Below are 20,235 nucleotides of genomic sequence, written 5' to 3'. Positions count from 1 at the left end.
CTCAATATTTAATGCAAATCCGGGGAAAGCTGCTGAGAACGAAAGTATGGACGTAAAAATAAAAAATAATATTTACCGATTTCTTCCGTTTCCGAGGAGAAGCGAAGAGGGAAGTTTGGCTACAATTTAGGGCAGATGGAACGTCAGATCTTTGAATGCCAATGAGAAGAGCATACAGACCCGGAATTGTAAATAGTTTTAAGGCAATTCTGCATCCCTCCTCCCAATAAGTAACATGTGCTAGATATAAATTCCTAATCTTTGTGCCAAAAACTAATAGAATAAATCTTAAAGATAGAAAGTAGGCCAAAACCATAGTTACTATTTTAAATAGATTTTAACACAGTAGGCATAGATGCTCAATGTGAGACTTAATACGTTTGTTAAACCCATTCAGCAGCGGTTACACTGTTCGTTTTGGAACCCATTTGCGCTGCGTAGGATTAGTTAAGAGCCTAGATAATTACTGATGATGCGAGTCGGTAGCCGTATATTGTATAGTAACATCATGATCGTTGTTTTTTTCTTTCTTTTTCTCTCTCTACAAAAACAAATAACCGCCCCCTCACGCTACTCATCGTCCAAACCAAACTAACAAACAAAATATACCAATCGGCACCATCTGCTGCCCAAAACACGCATTTCAACGCACGCACGCCTCGACTAACAAAACTTCCTCTCCATAACCATAATCATTACACCAACAATAACAAATGACAAACGGTGTGTGCTTGTGTTTGTGTGCGTTTGCTGCACCCATTCGAGATAAACGCATTCCATTGCCGTACGTAAGCGAAAAAGCACCCTAACAAAAATCACCGGCTAGAAAACCGCAACTGTCAATCGCACAGGTAAGCACCCGGTTTGCTACTGTCAGACGAAATGCCGCGCGGGGACCGGAAGTCTGCGTGCGGTCTCTGCTATCAACAACAACTACTACTACTACTATACAAAGCTTCCTGGATTGTAGGCAGCCACGTTGACGCATGCACTAGAAGTATCTTTCTCCATTATCTACTAAGTTCCATAATTACTTCTTTTCGTTGGTTCCGTTTGTTATTGTTTCTTAGTGCGGACTGTGAACTGAACCCCAGTAGGCCTTTGACAAATTACCTCACCTTGTTTTCGTTCAAAAATATGCAAACATTGTTTATCCACCACCTAAAGACAGCTGCTAAATATAGAGTCGTTATACGTAGAATTTAATTATTGGAGAGAATATTCAATTTAACCACAACAACTATAGCTCTTGATGATTTGTTTACTTTTGGCATAAACAGTACTTCATTTTGGACGCATTGGGTAATTAATTATAAGTGCGGTTTACCAAGCATTTTGCTATGGCAACCATTCCATTCAGCTACGAGCTTCGAGTAGGCCGAGAAAATCGTAATCCAACACTTGGATCATGTCGACTGACACAAGTGTTTAGATAAATAGAGATTTAGTTTTGCAATTATGGTTTTTCTGATAAAATGATGTCTGGATTTGATCGGCTTTTCATATTGCGTCGGGATACAAGTTTTCAGTGATTTTTCTTTTATTTTCAAAATTCGCAGCTTTGTTGTGACAAACTGGCTTTACGGAAACCATTTTCTTTACTAGCAATTTTAAAATGTATTGTCCTTGAAGCCGTATCAGAACTCGAGTCGACTTCCGATTCCTTTGCCCAGTGCCCAGAATCTAGATTCAAGTATCAGAAATACGGATTTCAGTGTAGGGACCTGAATCCAAATTCAAAAGTCGTGAATTTGAAATTTATAGTCGAAAGTCTACTTTCAAGAGTCAAAAGACCAGATTTCACAGTGCAGTCCTAGTATTAAATACCTGGACTCCAGGGTCGCGTCCTGCAGTCTAGATTCAAAAGTTAAGAGTCCGAAGTCGAACTTTCATCAGAGTCCAGTATTAAGAATTCTGAGTTAGAAATTAAAAGTCTAGAATCAAAATTCAAGAGCCAACAGTCCAACATGCATTGTAGAATCCATAGTAAAGAGCCTAAAATCAGGATTCAATAATTATGAGCCCAGAGTCTAGAGCACATAGTTCATAATCGAGAGACTACATTCAAGAATTCAGAGTCCAAGCCCTCAGTTCAATTCAGAGTCTAGAGCACAAGTACCAGTAGTCCATAGTCGAGAACCTACAGTACAGATTGAAGTGGCCAGAATCTAGATTCAAGTATAAAGAGTTCAAAGTTCTGTAAACAATCCAGAGACTGGTGTCCAAAATCCCAATTCAAAAGTCGTGAGTCCAGAGTCCAAAGTCTAAAGTCTCTTAAGGGAAGAATTAAGAATTAAGAAACCTTAATTAAGAGTCTATGAATAAATACCAGGACTCTAAAGTCGAGTATCTGCAGCCTAGATTCAAGTGTAAAGATTTCAGAGTCGAATTTCCAGAGTCCAGTGTGAAATCCAGTATCCAGAGTTCAGCCCAGAATCTAAAGTTCAAAATCCAAGGTACGGAAAACATAGCTCAGGTACATGTGTCAAGAGACCGGAATCTAGTTCAAAGTCAGATATCCAAGAGCCAGCATCAAGAGTCCAATGTCAAATCCAGAATCTAGAGTTCGTTCATTCAAGTGAGGAGAGTGCATAACTCTGTGAAGAATCTAGAGCTAAGAGTCCTGAATCCACCTTCAAGAATTATGAGTCAAGAGTCTGGAGAACAAAGTTCATTATCGAAAGACCATGTTCAAGAATCAAGACTCCTGAGTTCAAGGTTCAGTCCAGAGCCCACAGTTCAGTTCAGAGTCGAGTATCTACAGTACAGATTCAAGTGTGAAGACATGACAATCTAGAATCTAAATCGAAGTTTCTACTCAAAGGTTCTGATTCAGGAATCTAGAGCTGATTGTTCTAAATTATGCCTAGAATCGAGTATTCACTGTATAGATTCAAATAAAAAGTGTCCAAAGTGAAGAATACAATGTCCAGATACAAGTGCTATGAGATCGGAATCTAGTCTGCACACCAGAATCATGTACCAAAGTGTAGAATTGGAAGTCTAATCCGGAATCCGGAGTCCAGTTGCAAGCTTCAAGAGTCCAAAGATTTTCCAGAATTTGAAATCGAGTTCACAGTCCAGAGTCCGATGCTCAATACAGATTCAAGTGTCCAGAAGTACAGTTCAGAAACCCTGAGCCCAAAGTCAACTGTTCAGAATTTAGATTCAAGTATCTAAAATCCAAACTTCTGTGAAAAATCCAGAGTCAAGATTCAAGAATCAAATTTCAAGAGTCGTGAATCCAGAGTCCATAGTCTAAAGTCCACAAGTAAGAATTAATAGACCATAATTAGTCTAGGATTAAATACCTGGGCTCAAGAATCGAGTATGTAATCTAGATTCAAGTGTGAAGAACCCATTGTCGATCTTTCAGAGCCGAGAATCCAGAGTTCAGTTCAAAATCTAAAGTTTATAATCTAGTGCACAGTGTACAAAATCCAAGTGTCAAGTGTCTAGCCTAAGGTTCAGATTCAAGGGTCTAGAGCTAAGAGTCCAGGGTCATGTCCCGAGTCGAATATCCACTGTCTAGATTCAAGTGAGAAGTGACCAAAAGACAGAATACAAAGTCCTGATGCAAGTGCCAAGAGTTCGGAATCTAGTCTGAACACCGGATTAATATTCCGAAGTCCAGAATAGGAAGTCTAATCCGGAATCCGGAGTCCAGTTGCAAGTGTCAAGAGTCCATAGATTTTCCAGAATTTGGAATCGCGTTCACAGTCCAGAATCCGATGCTCAATCCAGATTCAAGTGTCCAGAATCCAGGTGTCAAGTGTTTAGATTTCAGTCCAGTTCAGAAACCCTGAGTCTAAAGTCAACTGTCCAAAATCTAGATTCAAGTATCTAAAATCCAAAGTTCTGTGAAAAATCCAGAGTCAAGATTCCAGAATCATAATCCAAGAGTCGTGAATCCAGAGCCCATAGTAGAAAGCCCACATGTAAGAATTAATAGACCATACTTAACCTGGGCTCCAGAATCGAGTATGTAGTCTAGATTCAAGCGTGAAGAGCCGTCGATCTTTCATAGCCCAGGATCCAGAGTTCAGTTCAGAATCTAAAGCTCATAATCTAGTGCACAATATACAAAAAATCCAACTGTCAAGTGTCTAGCCTAAGGTTAAGATTCAAGGGTATAGAGTTAAGAATCCAGGGTCATGGCCCGAGTCGAATATTCGAAAACTAGTCTAAACACCAGAGTCATGTACCAAAGTCTAGAATCGGGAGTCCTATTCAGAATTCTGAGTCCAGTTTCAAGCGTCAAGAGCCCAAAGTTTATTTCGGAATTTAGAATCGAGTTTACAGTCCAGAATGAAGTGTCAAGGTCAGAATATAGAGTCAATAGTTTAGGTTCCAGTCCAGTTCAGAGTCCAGAGTTCGGGGAAAATCCAGAGTCAAGAGTCCGAAATCTAAATTCAAGAGTCGTGAGTTCAGAGTCCAGAGATAGTCGAAAGTCCACATGTAAGAATTAAGAGTATTGAGTCTAGATACCAGAACTCTAGAGTCAAGTATCTGCAGTCTAGATGTTCCGAGTCGAATTTTCATATTCCAGAATTAAGAGCCCAGTCCAGAATCTAAAGTTCAGAGACCAGAGTACGGAATACAGAGCTCGGGCACATGTGCCAAGTGATCGGAGTCTAGTCCAAAGTCAAATATCCAAGGGAATCAAGATTCCAGTGTCAAGTCCAGAATCTAGAGTTTAGAATCTAGACTTCATTGATTCAAGCGTGAAAAGGTCAGAATTCTGTGTAAAACAGTATAACAGTCCAGAAATGAAACTCAAAAGTCATGATCCCAGAGTCTGGAGCACAGAAAGACCACATTCAAGAGTCAAGAATCCTGAGTTCAGGGTCCAATCCAGAGCCCACATTTCAGTTCAGAGTATGGAGTCAAGTACCAGGAATCGAGTATCTACAGTATACATTAACGTGTGAAGAGCCCAGAGTCGAACTTTCATCAGAGTCTAGAATTAAGAGTTCAGTCGAGAATCTAAAGTTCAGAATCCAGAGCACAGCGTCCAGAATCTAAATTCTAGTGTCAAGTGTTCAGTCTAAGGTTCAGATTCAAAGGTCTGGAACAGAGAGTCCAGAGTCAAGTATCCACTGTTTAGATTCAAGTGAGAAGAACCATGGACAATCAGTACAGAATACAAATTCCAGATACAAGTTCCAAGAGACCGGAATCTTGTCTTAAGTTCAGAGTCATGTGTCAAAGTTCTGAATCGGGAATCTGATCCAGAATCCAGAGTCCAGTGTCAAGCGTCAATAGTCGAAAGCATATTCCAGAATCCGGAATCGAGTCGACAGTTTTGAGTCTGCAGCCCAATCCATATTTAGGTCAGTGATGTCCAGAGATCTTTTGATTCCAGTCCAATTCAGAGCTCAAATTCAAGTGTCAAAAATCAGGATTCAAGAAACCAGAAATCAGAGTTCTGTATACAGAGCTCTGAGTCCAGTCCAGAGTTCAGTCTATTGAAGTACCAAGAGTTCAAAGTCACTGGTCTAAGATTCAGATCCAAATGTCAACAGACAAACTTAAAGTCCCGTTTCGTGCCTAGAGTCAAGTGTCCATAGTTCGAATTCACACGTCAGAAATATAGATCCCAGAGTCCAAATTCAACTGTCAAGAGTCCAAGTCGAATGCTCAAAGTCCAGAGTTCAGAGCTCAGCATTTTGAGTCCACGGTTCAAAGCCCAGAAATCAGAAACCAGAGGCTAAAGTCTCGAATTCAATGTTCAGAGTCCAGAGTCCAGAAGCAAGAGCTCAGAGTTCAGAATTCAGAGTCCTCAGTTCAAAGTCCGGAAACCAGAGTACAGAGCCCAGAGTCTAGAATTCGTATTTAGATTTTAGAGTCCCAGAATCCAGAGTCGAGAGTCCAGAATCCAGAGTCCAGAGTCCAGAGTCCAGAGTCCAGAGTCCAGAGTCCAGAGTCCAGAGTCCAGAGTCCAGAGTCCAGAGTCCAGAGTCCAGAGTCCAGAGTCCAGAGTCCAGAGTCCAGAGTCCAGAGTCCAGAGTCCAGAGTCCAGAGTCCAGAGTCCAGAGTCCAGAGTCCAGAGTCCAGAGTCCAGAGTCCAGAGTCCAGAGTCCAGAGTCCAGAGTCCAGAGTCCAGAGTCCAGAGTCCAGAGTCCAGAGTCCAGAGTCCAGAGTCCAGAGTCCAGAGTCCAGAGTCCAGAGTCCAGAGTCCAGAGTCCAGAGTCCAGAGTCCAGAGTCCAGAGTCCAGAGTCCAGAGTCCAGAGTTCAAAGTCCAGAGTCCAGAGTTCAAAGTCCAGAGTCTAGAGTCCAGAGTCCAGAGTCCAGAGTTCAGAGTTCAGAGTCCAGAGTCCAGAGTCCAGAGTCCAGAGTCCAGAGTCCAGAGTCCAGAGTCCAGAGTCCAGAGTCCAGAGTCCAGAGTCCAGAGTCCAGAGTCCAGAGTCCAGAGTCCAGAGTCCAGAGTCCAGAGTCCAGAGTCCAGAGTCCAGAGTCCAGAGTCCAGAGTCCAGAGTCCAGAGTCCAGAGTCCAGAGTCCAGAGTCCAGAGTCCAGAGTCCAGAGTCCAGAGTCCAGAGTCCAGAGTCCAGAGTCCAGAGTCCCGAGTCCAGAGTCCAGAGTTCAGAGTTCCGAGTCTAAAGCTCAAAGCTTAGAGTCCAAAGTCCAGAGTACAGAGACGATTTTTGATTTTCGATCCTAGATTCCCAAGTTCAGAGCCCTGAGTTCAAAGTCCAGAGTCCAGAGTCCAGAGTCCAGAGTCCAGAGTCCAGAGTCCAGAGTCCAGAGTCCAGAGTCCAGAGTCCAGAGTCCAGAGTCCAGAGTCCAGAGTCCAGAGTCCAGAGTCCAGAGTCCAGAGTCCCGAGTCCAGAGTCCAGAGTTCAGAGTTCCGAGTCTAAAGCTCAAAGCTTAGAGTCCAAAGTCCAGAGTACAGAGACGATTTTTGATTTTCGATCCTAGATTCCCAAGTTCAGAGCCCTGAGTTCAAAGTCCAGAGTTCAGAGCTCAGATTCCAGAAGCCAGACTCCAATATCCAAAATCTAGATCCCAGAGTTCAGAGCCTAGATTCCAGAGCCCTCAGTCTAACGTCCAGAGTGCAAAGTTGATTTTTGATTTGCGAATCCAGAGTCAAGAGTTCAAAGCCCAGAGCACAGAATCTAAATGTCAGAGTCAGAGTCCAGAGTCGGATTTTGTTTTTATATTTCAAAGTCCAGAGTTTAGCGTTCAGAGTCCAGAGTTTAGCGTTCAGAGTCCAGACTCGATTTTTTGTTTTCGGTTTTGTTTTTATGATTTTCAACTATCGATTTTTTACATTCGATTTTCCTTTTTCAATATTTAATATTTTATTTCCGATATTAGTCTTTTGATGTTTTATTTTCCCTTCTCCATTTTCTTTTTACGAAATATCAGTTTCCGATTTTCGATTTTTTTCTGTTTTCAATTTTTAAGAGTATAGAATCTGAAGTCCAAAATCCTTAGCCTAGATTCCAAAGTTCAGAACCCAGAGACCAGAATCGATTTTGAATTTATGATTCTTCAATATTTGATTTTCAATTTTCAATTCGCAATGTTTGATTTTCCATTCTTGTTCTCCATTTTCAATTTTATCTACTTAGTTTTTGTTTTCTATTCTCGATTTTTGCCATTATCTATTTCCTTTTCGTCATTTGCCATTTTCCACTTTCTATTTTCGATTTCTCGATAGGCGACTCTCGAGTTTATCACAAATATTATGTTTGTCATTTATTACTAAATTTAAGATCGTTGGAAATTGTTGATTAAGATCCAGGATTAAGTATTGGTAATTTAAAATTGAAAGTATACAATTGAGAATTAGAATTTGGAAATTGAATTGGATATTATAAAAAACTGAAACTGTTGAAAATTTAAGAGATAAAAGCTGTAAATTGAAAGTTGGAAATTAAGAATAAAATTGAAAGGAGAAAAATAAAAATCGAATTTTGAAGGCTGACAACGGAAAGGCGAAATTGAGAATTTTCTGTTTTCGATTTTCAAAAATCGGTGTACGATTTTCGATTGTTGATAATCGGTTTTTGATCTCCGATTTTCGAATTTTGACTCTCGAGTTTTGATTGCCTCGTTTTCAATTTTCATTTGATTACGAACTAGGAATTTGATGTATGGAATAAGTGAGAGAATTTCATAAAGTTCTAAAAAAATTCTAATATGTAAGAAATAATCGGGTATGGGATATGAGATATTACACGTTAGATATTGTGAATTTTAAAAAGAAAAAGGAAAAATTGGGAAATAAGAAGCAGCAAATAGGAAATAGTAAATCGGAAATGGAGAACAAGAAATTGCAAATAAAAACTATGGAATACGAATACGAATAAGAAACAACAAACTTGTAATAGGAAATAGGGGATTAGAATTGGATAATTGGAAATAGTAAATTGGACACAAGGAATAAGAAATAGCTAATATAAAATAGGAAACATGAAAATTAGTAATAAGTAATGGTAAACAGGAAATAGGAAGAAGGAATTAAAAATAGGAAATAAGAAATAGAAAATTGGAAACGCGAGGCCATAAATAAGAAATAACTTACAGAAACAAGGAAATCGGAAATAGGTAATAGAAACTGAAAAATAAAAAATAGGAAATTGAGAATAAGGAAACAAAAATGAGAACCAGAATATCAGAAATTTAAAAAAGAAAAATGATAATGGGGCAGAGTATCGGAAATGAAAAATAGGAAACACAAAATATGAAATTGGGAATAGGAAATGGGAAAGAGAAAAGTTAAAGTAGCTCAAAGAAGTTAAAAATTTGGAATTAACTTGGTTTGCTGAACTCTGAGTTTTTAAATTTGAATCTAAAAGTTGGGAGCTGAAAATTCAAAATTTTCGACTGAAATTTGGAGCATGAAATTATAAAATATAAAGAGAAAAGATGAAACTTGAGATGTGAAAGCAGAATGACGACTGATAGTCGGAAGTCAAACGTTCATAATTGAAAGTTTTATGTTGGAAGTTGAAAGAAATATAGGAGTTGAAATGTGAAAGAATAAGTCAGAAAGTTAAAATTGTTGGTCCATATTAAAAGTGGAAATTTGAAAGTTAAAAATTGAGATCAGCTTTCGATTCTCTAATTTCGGTTTTTCTTTCTCAATTTTAGATGCTCGATTTTCGAGCTCAGATTTTTGATTCTAAATGTTTGATATTCAGATTATCGATTTTCGTTTGATTGCGAATTAACAATTTGATACTGGAAATAAGTAATTGAATAAAAGAAAATAATTGAATATTGGAAATTTAATATTAAAAATTGGATATTATTAATGAAAAAGGAGAATTCGGAAATCGGAAGATGTAAATTAAAAAAAAAAAGCTAAAGAAGTGGGAAAAAACGAAATATGAAATAGCAAATAAAAATTCGCAAATTGGAAAAAGGAAATAAGAAATAGCGAATAGAAAATAGGAAAGTACAAAGGAGAATTTAATAATCGGAAGCTATAAATAGGAACAAAGCAAAAGAAAATAGGAAATAGGAAATAGGAAAAAAGCAAAAGGAAATAGGAAATAGGAAATAGGAAATAGGAAATAGGAAATAGGAAATAGGAAATAGGAAATAGGAAATAAGAAATAGGAAATAGGAAATAGGAAATAAGAAATAGGAAATAGGAAATAGGAAATAGGAAATAGGAAATAGGAAATAGGAAATAGGAAATAGGAAATAGGAAATAGGAAATAGGAAATAGGAAATAGGAAATAGGAAATAGGAAATAGGAAATAGGAAATAGGAAATAGGAAATAGGAAATAGGAAATAGGAAATAGGAAATAGGAAATAGGAAATAGGAAATAGGAAATAGGAAATAGGAAATAGGAAATAGGAAATAGGAAATAGGAAATAGGAAATAGGAAATAGGAAATAGGAAATAGGAAATAGGAAATAGGAAATAGGAAATAGGAAATAGGAAATAGGAAATAGGAAATAGGAAATAGGAAATAGGAAATAGGAAATAGGAAATAGGAAATAGGAAATAGGAAATAGGAAATAGGAAATAAGAAATAGGAAATAGGAAATAGGAAATAGGAAATAGGAAATAGGAAATAGGAGATTGGAAATTGGAAATTGGAAATAGGAAATAGGAATTTGAAATAGGAAATTGGAAATTGGAAATTAGAAATTGGAAATAGGAAATAGGAAATAGGAAATAGGAAATAGGAAATTGGAAATTGGAAATAGGAAATAGGAAATAGGAAATAGGAAATAGGAAATAGGAAATAGGAAATAGGAAATAGGAAATAGGAAATAGGAAATAGGAAATAGGAAATAGGAAACTGGAAATTGGAAATAAGAAATAGGAAATAGGAAACTGGAAATTGGAAATTGGAAATTGGAAATTGGAAATTGGAAATTGGAAATTGGAAATTGGAAATTGGAAATTGGAAATTGGAAATTGGAAATTGGAAATTGGAAATAAGAAATAAGAAATTGGAAATCAGGTATTGGAATTAAGGAATAAGAGATAGCAAATAGGGAATCAAAATTTGAATTGAAAATCTGAAATAGAAAATAAGAAATAGCAAATTGAAAGTAGGAATTATGAAATTGGATAAACGAAATACGGCAAAGAAAATTGGAAATAAGAAATAGGAAATAAAAAATCGAGAATGGGAAATCGAATATTGGAAATGAGGATTAAGAGATTGGAAATAGGGAATCAGAATTTGAAGCTAGTAAATTGGAAATAGAAAATAAGAAATAATGGATAGCAAGAAGAAGATCGGAAATTCGAAATAGAGAATAAGAAATAAAAATAGTAATTTGGAAGAGGGATTTTAAAAATGAGAACAAGAAAATCAGAAAATTGAAAATGAGAAAGAGGATCGGAAATAGAAAAGTGGAAATAGAAAATCATTAATTCGAAATGAGAAATGGGAAAAAGGAAAGTGAAAGTATCTAGAAGAAATAAAAAAATTGAAATATTATTTCCTAGGTCCAATTTTTTAGCTTCAAATTCTAATTCCCTGTTTTCAATCTCTTAATCCTTATTTCCAATATTCGATTTCCCAATTTCGATTTTTTTATTTCCTATTACTTATTTTCAATTTTCTTATTCGTATTTCGTTTTTCCAATTTCATAATTGCTATTTTCTATTTTTTATTTTTTATTGTCTATGACTGATTGTCAATTTCTAATTTACAATTTCTGATTTCCTTTTTCCAATTTTTTATTCCCTATTTCTGAGTTTTGAAATTTGTATCTCGAGTTTTCAATTTTGAAAGGCGAACGTTGGGAGCTGAAAATTGGAAGTTGAAAACAGAAATCTGAAAATTGATTATTGAAAATTGAATGTTTAGAGTTGAAAATTAAAACTAATGAGATGTTGAGTTTATAGTTGAAAGCTAACCATTAATGCGTGAATGTTAAAAGTTATAACCTGAAGGTTCAAAGCAGAAAGTTAATGCCTAGCAAGTTTGAAGGTTGTAATTTGATTACAACTAATTTGAAGCTTCAAATTAAAAAATTCTAAGTTTGGAACTTGCAATTTTAAACTTACAGCTTTGATTAAAGTTTGAAACCTTTCAATTCAACTTCAATCAGAATTAAAATAATTATTAGAGCTGTATGGAATGCACAAATAGAATAAAACGAGTAATGAGAATTGAATTTTGTAGCACCCTCAAGAGATCTATCATATTTTGCACCCTTTCCACATGTTGGCATTGATTTTAGATGCTTGTTTTCAGTACATATTTCGTTGACAAATATTTTACTGTTTAATTTGAACTGCTTAGCAAATGTGGAATTTTTTTGTGCATTGGCTTGCTCAAGTTGAAATGCTAAATAGCGCTATCTGTTCATTTTAAACTGCTATTCACCGAACAGTCGAAAACGAAACGTGAGAAAATATGTTTTTTACATTCATACGAAACTTTCGTTAATGTGTTTATAAGTCATTATTTCATTTTACTGCATGATTAATTAATTGTTCGAACTGTTAAAGTATTTTTATTTAGCGGAATGCAAAAACACCTCTTCTTTTGTGTCTAGTTTATTAAATAGTCATTCTAATGTTCTACCTGTTTTATTTCAGCATGAAAAACGAACACTGCCTTAATCTGTGGATACTTAAACCAGTATTTTTTTCTGTTTTTAGGCCCAAGAACCGCTGAACAGACCAGCCACCAACGACTTTGTTTAGTCGTGATGAACAACCGATGAATAAAAAAAACAGAAATTTAAAAGTGAACAAATCAGTCAACAACAACAACTATTACTACTACAACAGCCACCACCAAATCGAGAGAAAGACTTACGTATTTCTTCATCGTAAAACAGAACAAAACAAAGCAAAAGAAACAAACAACTAAACCCAAGATACACAACCCGAACCTAACTTTCGTAAAGTGACATCGATTCGATATGGCGTTGGAAACTAAGCAGCTTAAGTCAGTCCCATTCACACACACACACAAAAAAACAACTGCATGCATTACTTAATATGAATGGCAAACTAGATTGAAATTTGACTAAGCGAGGCAGCTGAAGTTAGACTTAATTATAGAGTAGGCAGTGAACAGCCTCTAGTAGGCCTTGCTGGTGGAGTGTTAAATTATGTTTTATTCGACACAGTTTTTTTCTTTTCTTTCGTTTAGGTCTTATGATGTAATAGCTAGTTTTTTCTATTGTTTTATTCTAGTAGCATGAACCCTTGTGTATTTTCGTAGACTAGTTATGTATCTTATAGGTGGAAAGATGTTAGTGATTTCCATGTCTGAGCCAGGTCTAGACGTTTACGGTTGAACCGAACCTGTTCTGTTTTTTTCCCTCTTCCTTTTTGTTTTGTTTCTTGGTTGGCACTTTTAGAAAATCTTGTGTGAGCTGTATCGAATCAGTATGCCCCCCTTCCCTTCGTAACATACAGAAAGCACAAACGATCAGATATACCCCCCCCCCCTCCAATTGCATCTCCATTTTCCTACTGTTCAATCGGTTGCAGCAGAGAAGACAGACTCCCCAAGGAGAAAAGCTTAGGTCAAGCAACGTCAAATTTATTGTAAAAAAATAAAAGATGAATATTAGCAGAAAAAGAAAATGTTTAATTAGACTAGCCTAGCAGATACAACGCAGTGGTGTAGATATTATTTTGTTCCATTTTCAAAGGAAGGAAATCGTTAAATGAATAAAATAAAAAAATAAAAAAGAACAAAAAAAAAAGTAATCCAGCGAAATCATTGATAATCTGTCATTTTAGTAGATAAATTTTAAATCACATTCAACTAGCGATAGTCGTTGATCGCAGTTCAGTAGCACAACTAGTTAAGTTAAAATGAGTAACACCCAAGTAAATTTTGTACGAGTTCGTAGAGCAAAGCATCGCGCATCACCCCGGTTAAGTTTAATCAAAGCAAGCGTTGCTTTCATCGTTTTGACATGCCAATTAACGTAAAACAAAAAAAAACAATACTTCCAAACAGAAGCCTACTTTGTTCCACCTCACACTTTCGAAGTGTTTGACCAGCACCGAAGAATTATTTCGATTGTTTTCCGCAATCGTGTTATGCTCAACGAAAAGAAGTTATTGCTCAAAATATTTACCCCTAGCAGCAAGTGTTTTTCCGTCGTTCCATCACAAATAGACGATTATACTTAGAGACAGTTATTACACACTCTAACAGGCACAAAGTCCCTCTGAATAATTCTCTTGCCAAATTTAGCAACTAGAAAAAACCTTAGCCAATTTTATTGACTTCTGTTAATCTAAGGCAAATATAAACGAATTTCTTTCCTTCCAAACAAAAACAAAAAAAAAAAAAGAAATACAAAAAAGAATTAAGGTAAAATAAACTCTTTTTAGAAGTATTTTAAGCAGGTAAAATCGAGCGAAAACTATCCCATCCTACTTAAAAATGAAAATTCCTGCCAAATGCGAGTTAAGAATAACAGATGAAAGTGAAATATTTAAATAAACTCAAACAAAAAAACCTGCTCGAATAACACTAAAACAAAAAATAAACAATCGTTGGATGTGAACGCTCTGGCTACTTACGTACGTACGAAAGGCGAAGGTCTTGAAGGTGTTTGAATAGGCCCAACTATGGAGGGCAAACATTTCCTACAGTTTCGTTGTTTTTGGTGGAAGAGAGAAGCTATACTCAAATACAAATTCATACTACCATACATCAGCAAACAATTTGACGTTAGCATCACTCATCATAATACAACACACACCCACAAGCAACTAACTGAGACAGGAGTACTTCAAAAGCAAAAGCATCTTTTTGATATTTTGTACATACCAAGGACTTGTACCAAATGAGATCGAAAGCAAAAACAAAAACCTTCACAGTCGAGTACTCTTTCAAAATAAAAAAGAAACAAACACAAGTAAAATTAATGAAACTAATTATATAAACTAACAAAGGGCAAACCTCCCCCCCATCAAACCGGTCGGTTATAGTTTTAAGCAGTGTCCCACAGAAATGACAGAAATAACATCTCATAACCGGTCTGCGCAAGGCGACACAAAGACCGGCGACGGCTGGCAAAGGTCTAACCTTAACAGTCAACTAGAATGCAAGAAAAACAACAAACAAACAACTACAACTACAACAATGACATGGAACTGATTGTTTTTTTGTACATACATGATGACGGTGGGTACGACACATAAACTGAGAGATTAAATTGAAAAAACAAGGGAAGAAACAAAAAACAGTGAACGTCAGATGCTAAACATAAACAAGTAAATAAAGAGGAAACGTAATGTACTGTAACGAAGCTCTAGTCTTACGATTATTATCCGAAAAAAATCAATCCCTTCGAATTTGAATTTCACAAGATCTGCGCCCTATTCTCTGAACCGTCGATCCAAAATGGAAATTTCTGTAAAAAATCTATGTATAAATGTATTTCTGAATGAGTAAGTGTCAAGCCCTTTGCACGCCCCACCTGACACGTTACGTATAACTTGCGAATCGTGCCCATCATTGAGCCCCTCCTCCATGCAATGTTTGCATCAAATGGATCGAAGGCAGACCAATTTTGTCACCGATTGAAACCACGTCCTAATTTTTGATTTTATCGTTCTTCATTGATTGCAACAAGTAATAATCGGATGGTGCAATTTTCCCTCGATGATTTGAACATTTGACAGCAGTGCGTAAAGTGGAATCTTCTCGTCAATGTGGCCAGGCTCTGTAAACGAAATTTTTCACGTTCACTCTGCGCTATCACGAAAGCATCGTAAACTTTTGCACAGTGTGAACGTGAATATTTCGTTTTGATCTGGTTGATTTGAAACTAACAGCATTATTGATCGTATTCGAAACGCGATATTATTTTACAAGAACAATCTACAAAAATGGAAATGACAACTTATTTACTAGAGGTGATAACCGTAATTCATAGTCAATGTCTAAACTTGTTTTTTTCCTTAATTTCTAGGCAGCCGGTTATCGAGAGAGAAACATAGTATTATTTTACCCGTTCATAACCCAGGGGGTCCAAATTTGAACCAAATGAGCAGATATCATCACTACCATCATATTTTGTGTTGAAGATCTTGGGAAATACCAAATCTTTTCCAAACTAAATTATCCTATGTATGATATATCATACGCTGGGACAATACAGTAGCAAAAAAAATATAAGAGATATGTCTGAATTTTGAAAATGGTATTTATATATACGATTCAATGTCTTTTAAATAGTACTGGTAGAGGTACTATCGGAGATAAAGATACAATATGCAACGAAATATTTGGTGCATTTCGTTCCGAACTTCATCACGTCCACACAATGGCTCTCGAATTCACCAGATGCGAATCCAATGGATTATTCTCTTTGGGTCATTTTGGAGAGCAAAGTCCGAACTGAAAGATACACCAGTCTCGAGGCGCTGAAAAAAGTTATTGTCCGCGAGTGGGCCAAAATACACCTGCAAGTCACATTCGGGCAGCTTGCGATTCGTTTTTTGACCGTCTCAAGGCCATAGTCAAGGCAAAAGGTGGTCATATCGAGCAAAAGTGAATTGATTCTGAATTTTGTATTATTTCTACACATTTTGTACTTTGAATTAAGTAAAAGTAATTTTCCAAACTGAATTTATGGCCTTTTTAATTGGTTACACTTCGAGTGCCGGACCCTGTATATTGTACTGCAAGCTGCAATAAACAACTTAATTTGTCGAAGCCTTCTATTCAGCCTACCTGGGTTCGATTCCCAATCCCGCACACAGGGTTAGAAGATTTTTCTGGTCCGAAGTGGTGAATGACTTTAAGGTTAAAACCTGTGGGATATATATATATATATATATATATATATATATATATATATATATATATATATATATATATATATATATATATATATATATATATATATATATATATATATATATATATATATATATATATATATATATATATGTATATATATATATATATATATATATATATATATATATATATATATATATATATATATATATATATATATATATATATATATATATATATATATATATATATATATATATATATATATATAAATGGATGTAAGTTTGTATATTTGTAACGCCATAACTTCGGAACAACTGAACGGATTGCTACCAAACTTTGCACAGGTACTACTCGCATTTCAGAGACGGTTTAGGGAGCATTTTTATAGAGGAGGGAGCGTAGCAAGTGCAATTAACAAGAGGGGGTCATGAAAGAAATTATATAACTTGACAAGAATCGATACGTTTTGAAGACCATAGAAACATTTTGCATACGATAGATATGACTTTACAGGGGGGTGGATGTAGCAAGTGGCTTTAAAAAGGCGGGTGTAATGTTTGAAACGGCACAATTCCGAAACAATTGAACGGTGTGCCACCAAACTAGGCACAGATACTTGCTCTTCTGAGAAGGTCATAAGGATATTTTAATGGGGGAGGGAGCATAGTAAGTGTCCTTAACAGGGGGGTCATGAAAAAATTTGTCTAATTTGACGAGAGTCGATATATTTTTTAGACCATAGAAACAGTTTGCATATAACACATGGATCAATAAGTCCCGTGACTAAAGCAGAGATGGCGCTCGTAGTAAACCAGGAACCACGTCTTTCTAGAGTACTGTGGGAGCCGAGGGCGAATTTCGAATAAATCGATTGCAAACGTTTACTGATAATCACGTGTAATTTATTTGTCTTTTCTTCTCTGCTGGTTCATACATACTGTCTTTTGGCAGGGGTGTATTTCGAGGTGCGCTGTAAACCAGTGTTGGCAGTAAGCACCACAGTACTAACCTTTGCTTGAAACGGGTCGAAATTTTAAGTCGATCCGACCAGAAACAGCTGAGTTATCGAGGTTGGAGTAAAGTCGTTTTGTAGTTTGTTTAAAAAATGGAAAAAAACCGAGTTTCGTGTTTTGATAAAACATTGTTTTTTAATGGGTAAAAACACCGTGCAAGCGAAACAATGGATTGAAAAATGTTATCCGGACTCTTGTCCATCAAAAGCAACGATTTGTCGGTAGTTCGCCGAGTTTAAACGTGGTCGTACCGACACAAATGACGCGGAACGCTCGGGTAGACCTGTGGAAGCCGTTACACCGGAAAATGTGAGTGAAGTGACAAAAATTATAATGAAAGATTGTAAAGTGAAGCTCCGTGAGTTTGCTGAGATGACACAGATATCATATGGAAGTGTATTTACCATCCTTCATGAAAAATTGAGCATGAAAAAGGTTTTTTTTTCCAAAAACAGCAACGAGTCGATGAATCAGAAAGCAGTTTATCGCTATTTACTGAAAAAATGTGTCTAATTTGACGAGAATAGAGGGGAGCAAAGTTCCATAACAACTCAGTAAATTATCGCCAAACTTGGCACAGGTACTTTTTACTATTCAGAGGTGGTCACGACAAGCTTATATATTCATGACAGCGGTTTATTGTAACATTTTCTTATTCGTCGTCAAACAAGATATTGAATTTTTTATAACATAGGAGCAAATTCAGCAGCTGCAAGATTCATATGGGTGGTCTATAATGTAAATGAAACTGAAACAAACGTATCCCCAGCAATCCGTTTTAGTTTTATTTTCTCTACCAGTTCAACTGTCAAATTTAAAACTGGTATACATTGCCATTCTATTTTTTCTATATTTGAAACACAGATAAAACGCTGCTAGGGCTGCCAGTTTATTTTGTTATAATTTCTAGATTTAAATTTTAGAACTGACATAAATTATGCATCTAGAACTAGAACACTCCTGAATATGCCCTAAGAGAGGGCAAGAATGTCAAGATGGTGCTAGATAGTGTTGCTATCGTTAATTTCAATTAAGTAGTACTGCTATTGTTAATTTTAATGAATTAATCGATACTTTTTGAAGAGCACAGATACTTCGTACACTACTAAGAGGTGGTCATAAGGAGAAACATTTCCGAGCAACGCCGGGTCGTTCAGCTCCAATTGTTTCCATTTCTTCATTTTTAGAAAAAAAGGATTACCTGTTTGTATTTGTATGATATTCGAGATATTTGTACAATTTGCTGAGAGTATCGTATGCTCATTTGATAGTTTTTCCCATGTTTAATAAGTTTTAGAGGTATTCATACTACCTTTTCTAAGTTAGCGTTATACTCCATGTCCACTTGTTCGTCCAATCCTAAATGCCCCGTTTACACTTCTGCTGGCTGCCAGCATGCTGGTATCAGTGAACTGCCCTCTTAGGAAAAAACGTTCAACTGTGGTCCAATGATCCAAAGTATTAGACCAACGAAGGACCACCGTTGAAGGTTTTTTTTCTAAGAGGGCAGTACACTGACACCAGCATGCTGGCAGCCATCAGAAGTGTAACCGGGGCAAAAGAGTCCCTATCATTATCACTTTTTTTTGCAGCCATGTTTTTGAATATTCCACATTTCAAATATATAACAAAATGGATTTTGTTTGGCAAGAGATTTTCGAAAGACTTCAACTAATCAGAGACTTCTTATGCTCGAGTTTATTGGTTAACGATACGCTTTGGAAAAAATACTGCTGTATTATCCCATCGTATGATATATCATACGTTCAAATGTTAGCAACAGTTTTTTATTGTTTAACATATATTTTTGGAATTTCGCTACAGAAATAACTAATTTGAATAATTCACAATGGTTTATCAAAAGATGGAAGTATTACCTTTTTGTTTCGAACATAAGATTTACACGAATATGTTGCCTATTTTTCTTTGGTCATTTGTGTGAACTTTACACGGTTATAATACAAACAAAACGTTGACACTTGCAAACAATTTCAATATACACTAAGGTCTCTTTTTACACGGGGGTTACGTGCCGTGTTAAAAAAATCCGTGTAAAACAAAACCATGTTAATTGCGGAAACCGTGCAAAAAAATCGCGTAGGAAATTCGACGTAATAATTCCAAATACCGTAGATTTTATTATTTGTTTGTTTTGTTTCGGATAAAATGTAACTTTTGATCATTTGAAGGGGGAAAACCCACCTAGTGGTGTAATGATGCCTTTCTCATATTAATTATATTTAAAAAAAATCACTAGAAGATTCCGTCATGAATTTTTTTTTCAATCTTGAACAAAATGAGAAACTAGCATAACCTTTTCAATTTGTAAACAGTTATGTCAAGTTAATAAGACTTCTTCTTTATTTTGCATCGTCGCACTAAATGATTAAACACTCTTTACCCTATAGTTCTGGAACCGGAAATCGGACCCGGATGAAATTAAACACCAACCTATGAGACTATAGGATCTTTTGTTTGAGCCTAAGTTTGTGGAAATCGATCAAACCATTGAGAAAATTAAGTGTTTCTCGTTTCAAACTATTTGATCACTATTTCCGGTACATCTGGAACCGGGAACTTGGAACCAGTATAGCCGAAATCGGTTCGTTTAGTAAGTAACTAATATAGCCTACAAATTGAATCAGTTTCAAACCAAAACTATTAATGAGTGACACTATTTGACATATACGCACACACATACACGTTTTCACTAGTCAATTTTTCAAGTGATTGCATAAACTTTCTATTCGAGAAAGGCAATAATTGTACTTTTATAGAAAAGCATCGTTATCATGATCTTTTAATAACACTAACAAGTAGGTACAAATTGATTGAAAGAATTAGAAATTTACAATTTTTTCATCTGAAAATATAAATTTTAATGTGACAACTCTACACGTTATACAAAATTGAACAAAGCACGCTGTGAATGGAGCAAAACCGCACGTACCGACGCGTTTCAGTTTTGCATCGTTATTTGGAATGATGATTTAAATGTTTTGA

The 20,235-nt window shown here is 36.0% G+C and overlaps 1 protein-coding gene across 5 annotated transcripts in view; it reads left to right on the top strand.

The window, feature by feature from the left end:
* The window catches only part of LOC131428380 (low-density lipoprotein receptor), a 916,545-nt gene extending 901,828 nt beyond the window's left edge, over positions 1-14,717 (top strand). For 3 of the 5 annotated variants that reach the window (XM_058592297.1, XM_058592292.1, XM_058592296.1), the window contains one exon: positions 12,094-14,717. In XM_058592297.1, coding sequence (XP_058448280.1) covers positions 12,094-12,138 — 45 coding nt within the window. In that variant the 3' untranslated portion in view covers positions 12,139-14,717. Of the gene's footprint in view, positions 1-765; positions 852-12,093 lie in introns of all 5 variants that reach the window. The other 2 variants (XR_009229368.1, XM_058592293.1) reach the window with 2 other exon arrangements.
* Positions 14,718-20,235: the final 5,518 nt, after the last annotated feature.

This window comes from Malaya genurostris, chromosome 2 (assembly GCF_030247185.1).
Source record: "Malaya genurostris strain Urasoe2022 chromosome 2, Malgen_1.1, whole genome shotgun sequence".
In the NCBI taxonomy this organism is placed as follows: Eukaryota; Metazoa; Arthropoda; class Insecta; order Diptera; family Culicidae; genus Malaya; species Malaya genurostris.
This window is presented reverse-complemented; position numbering and strand designations above follow the sequence as displayed.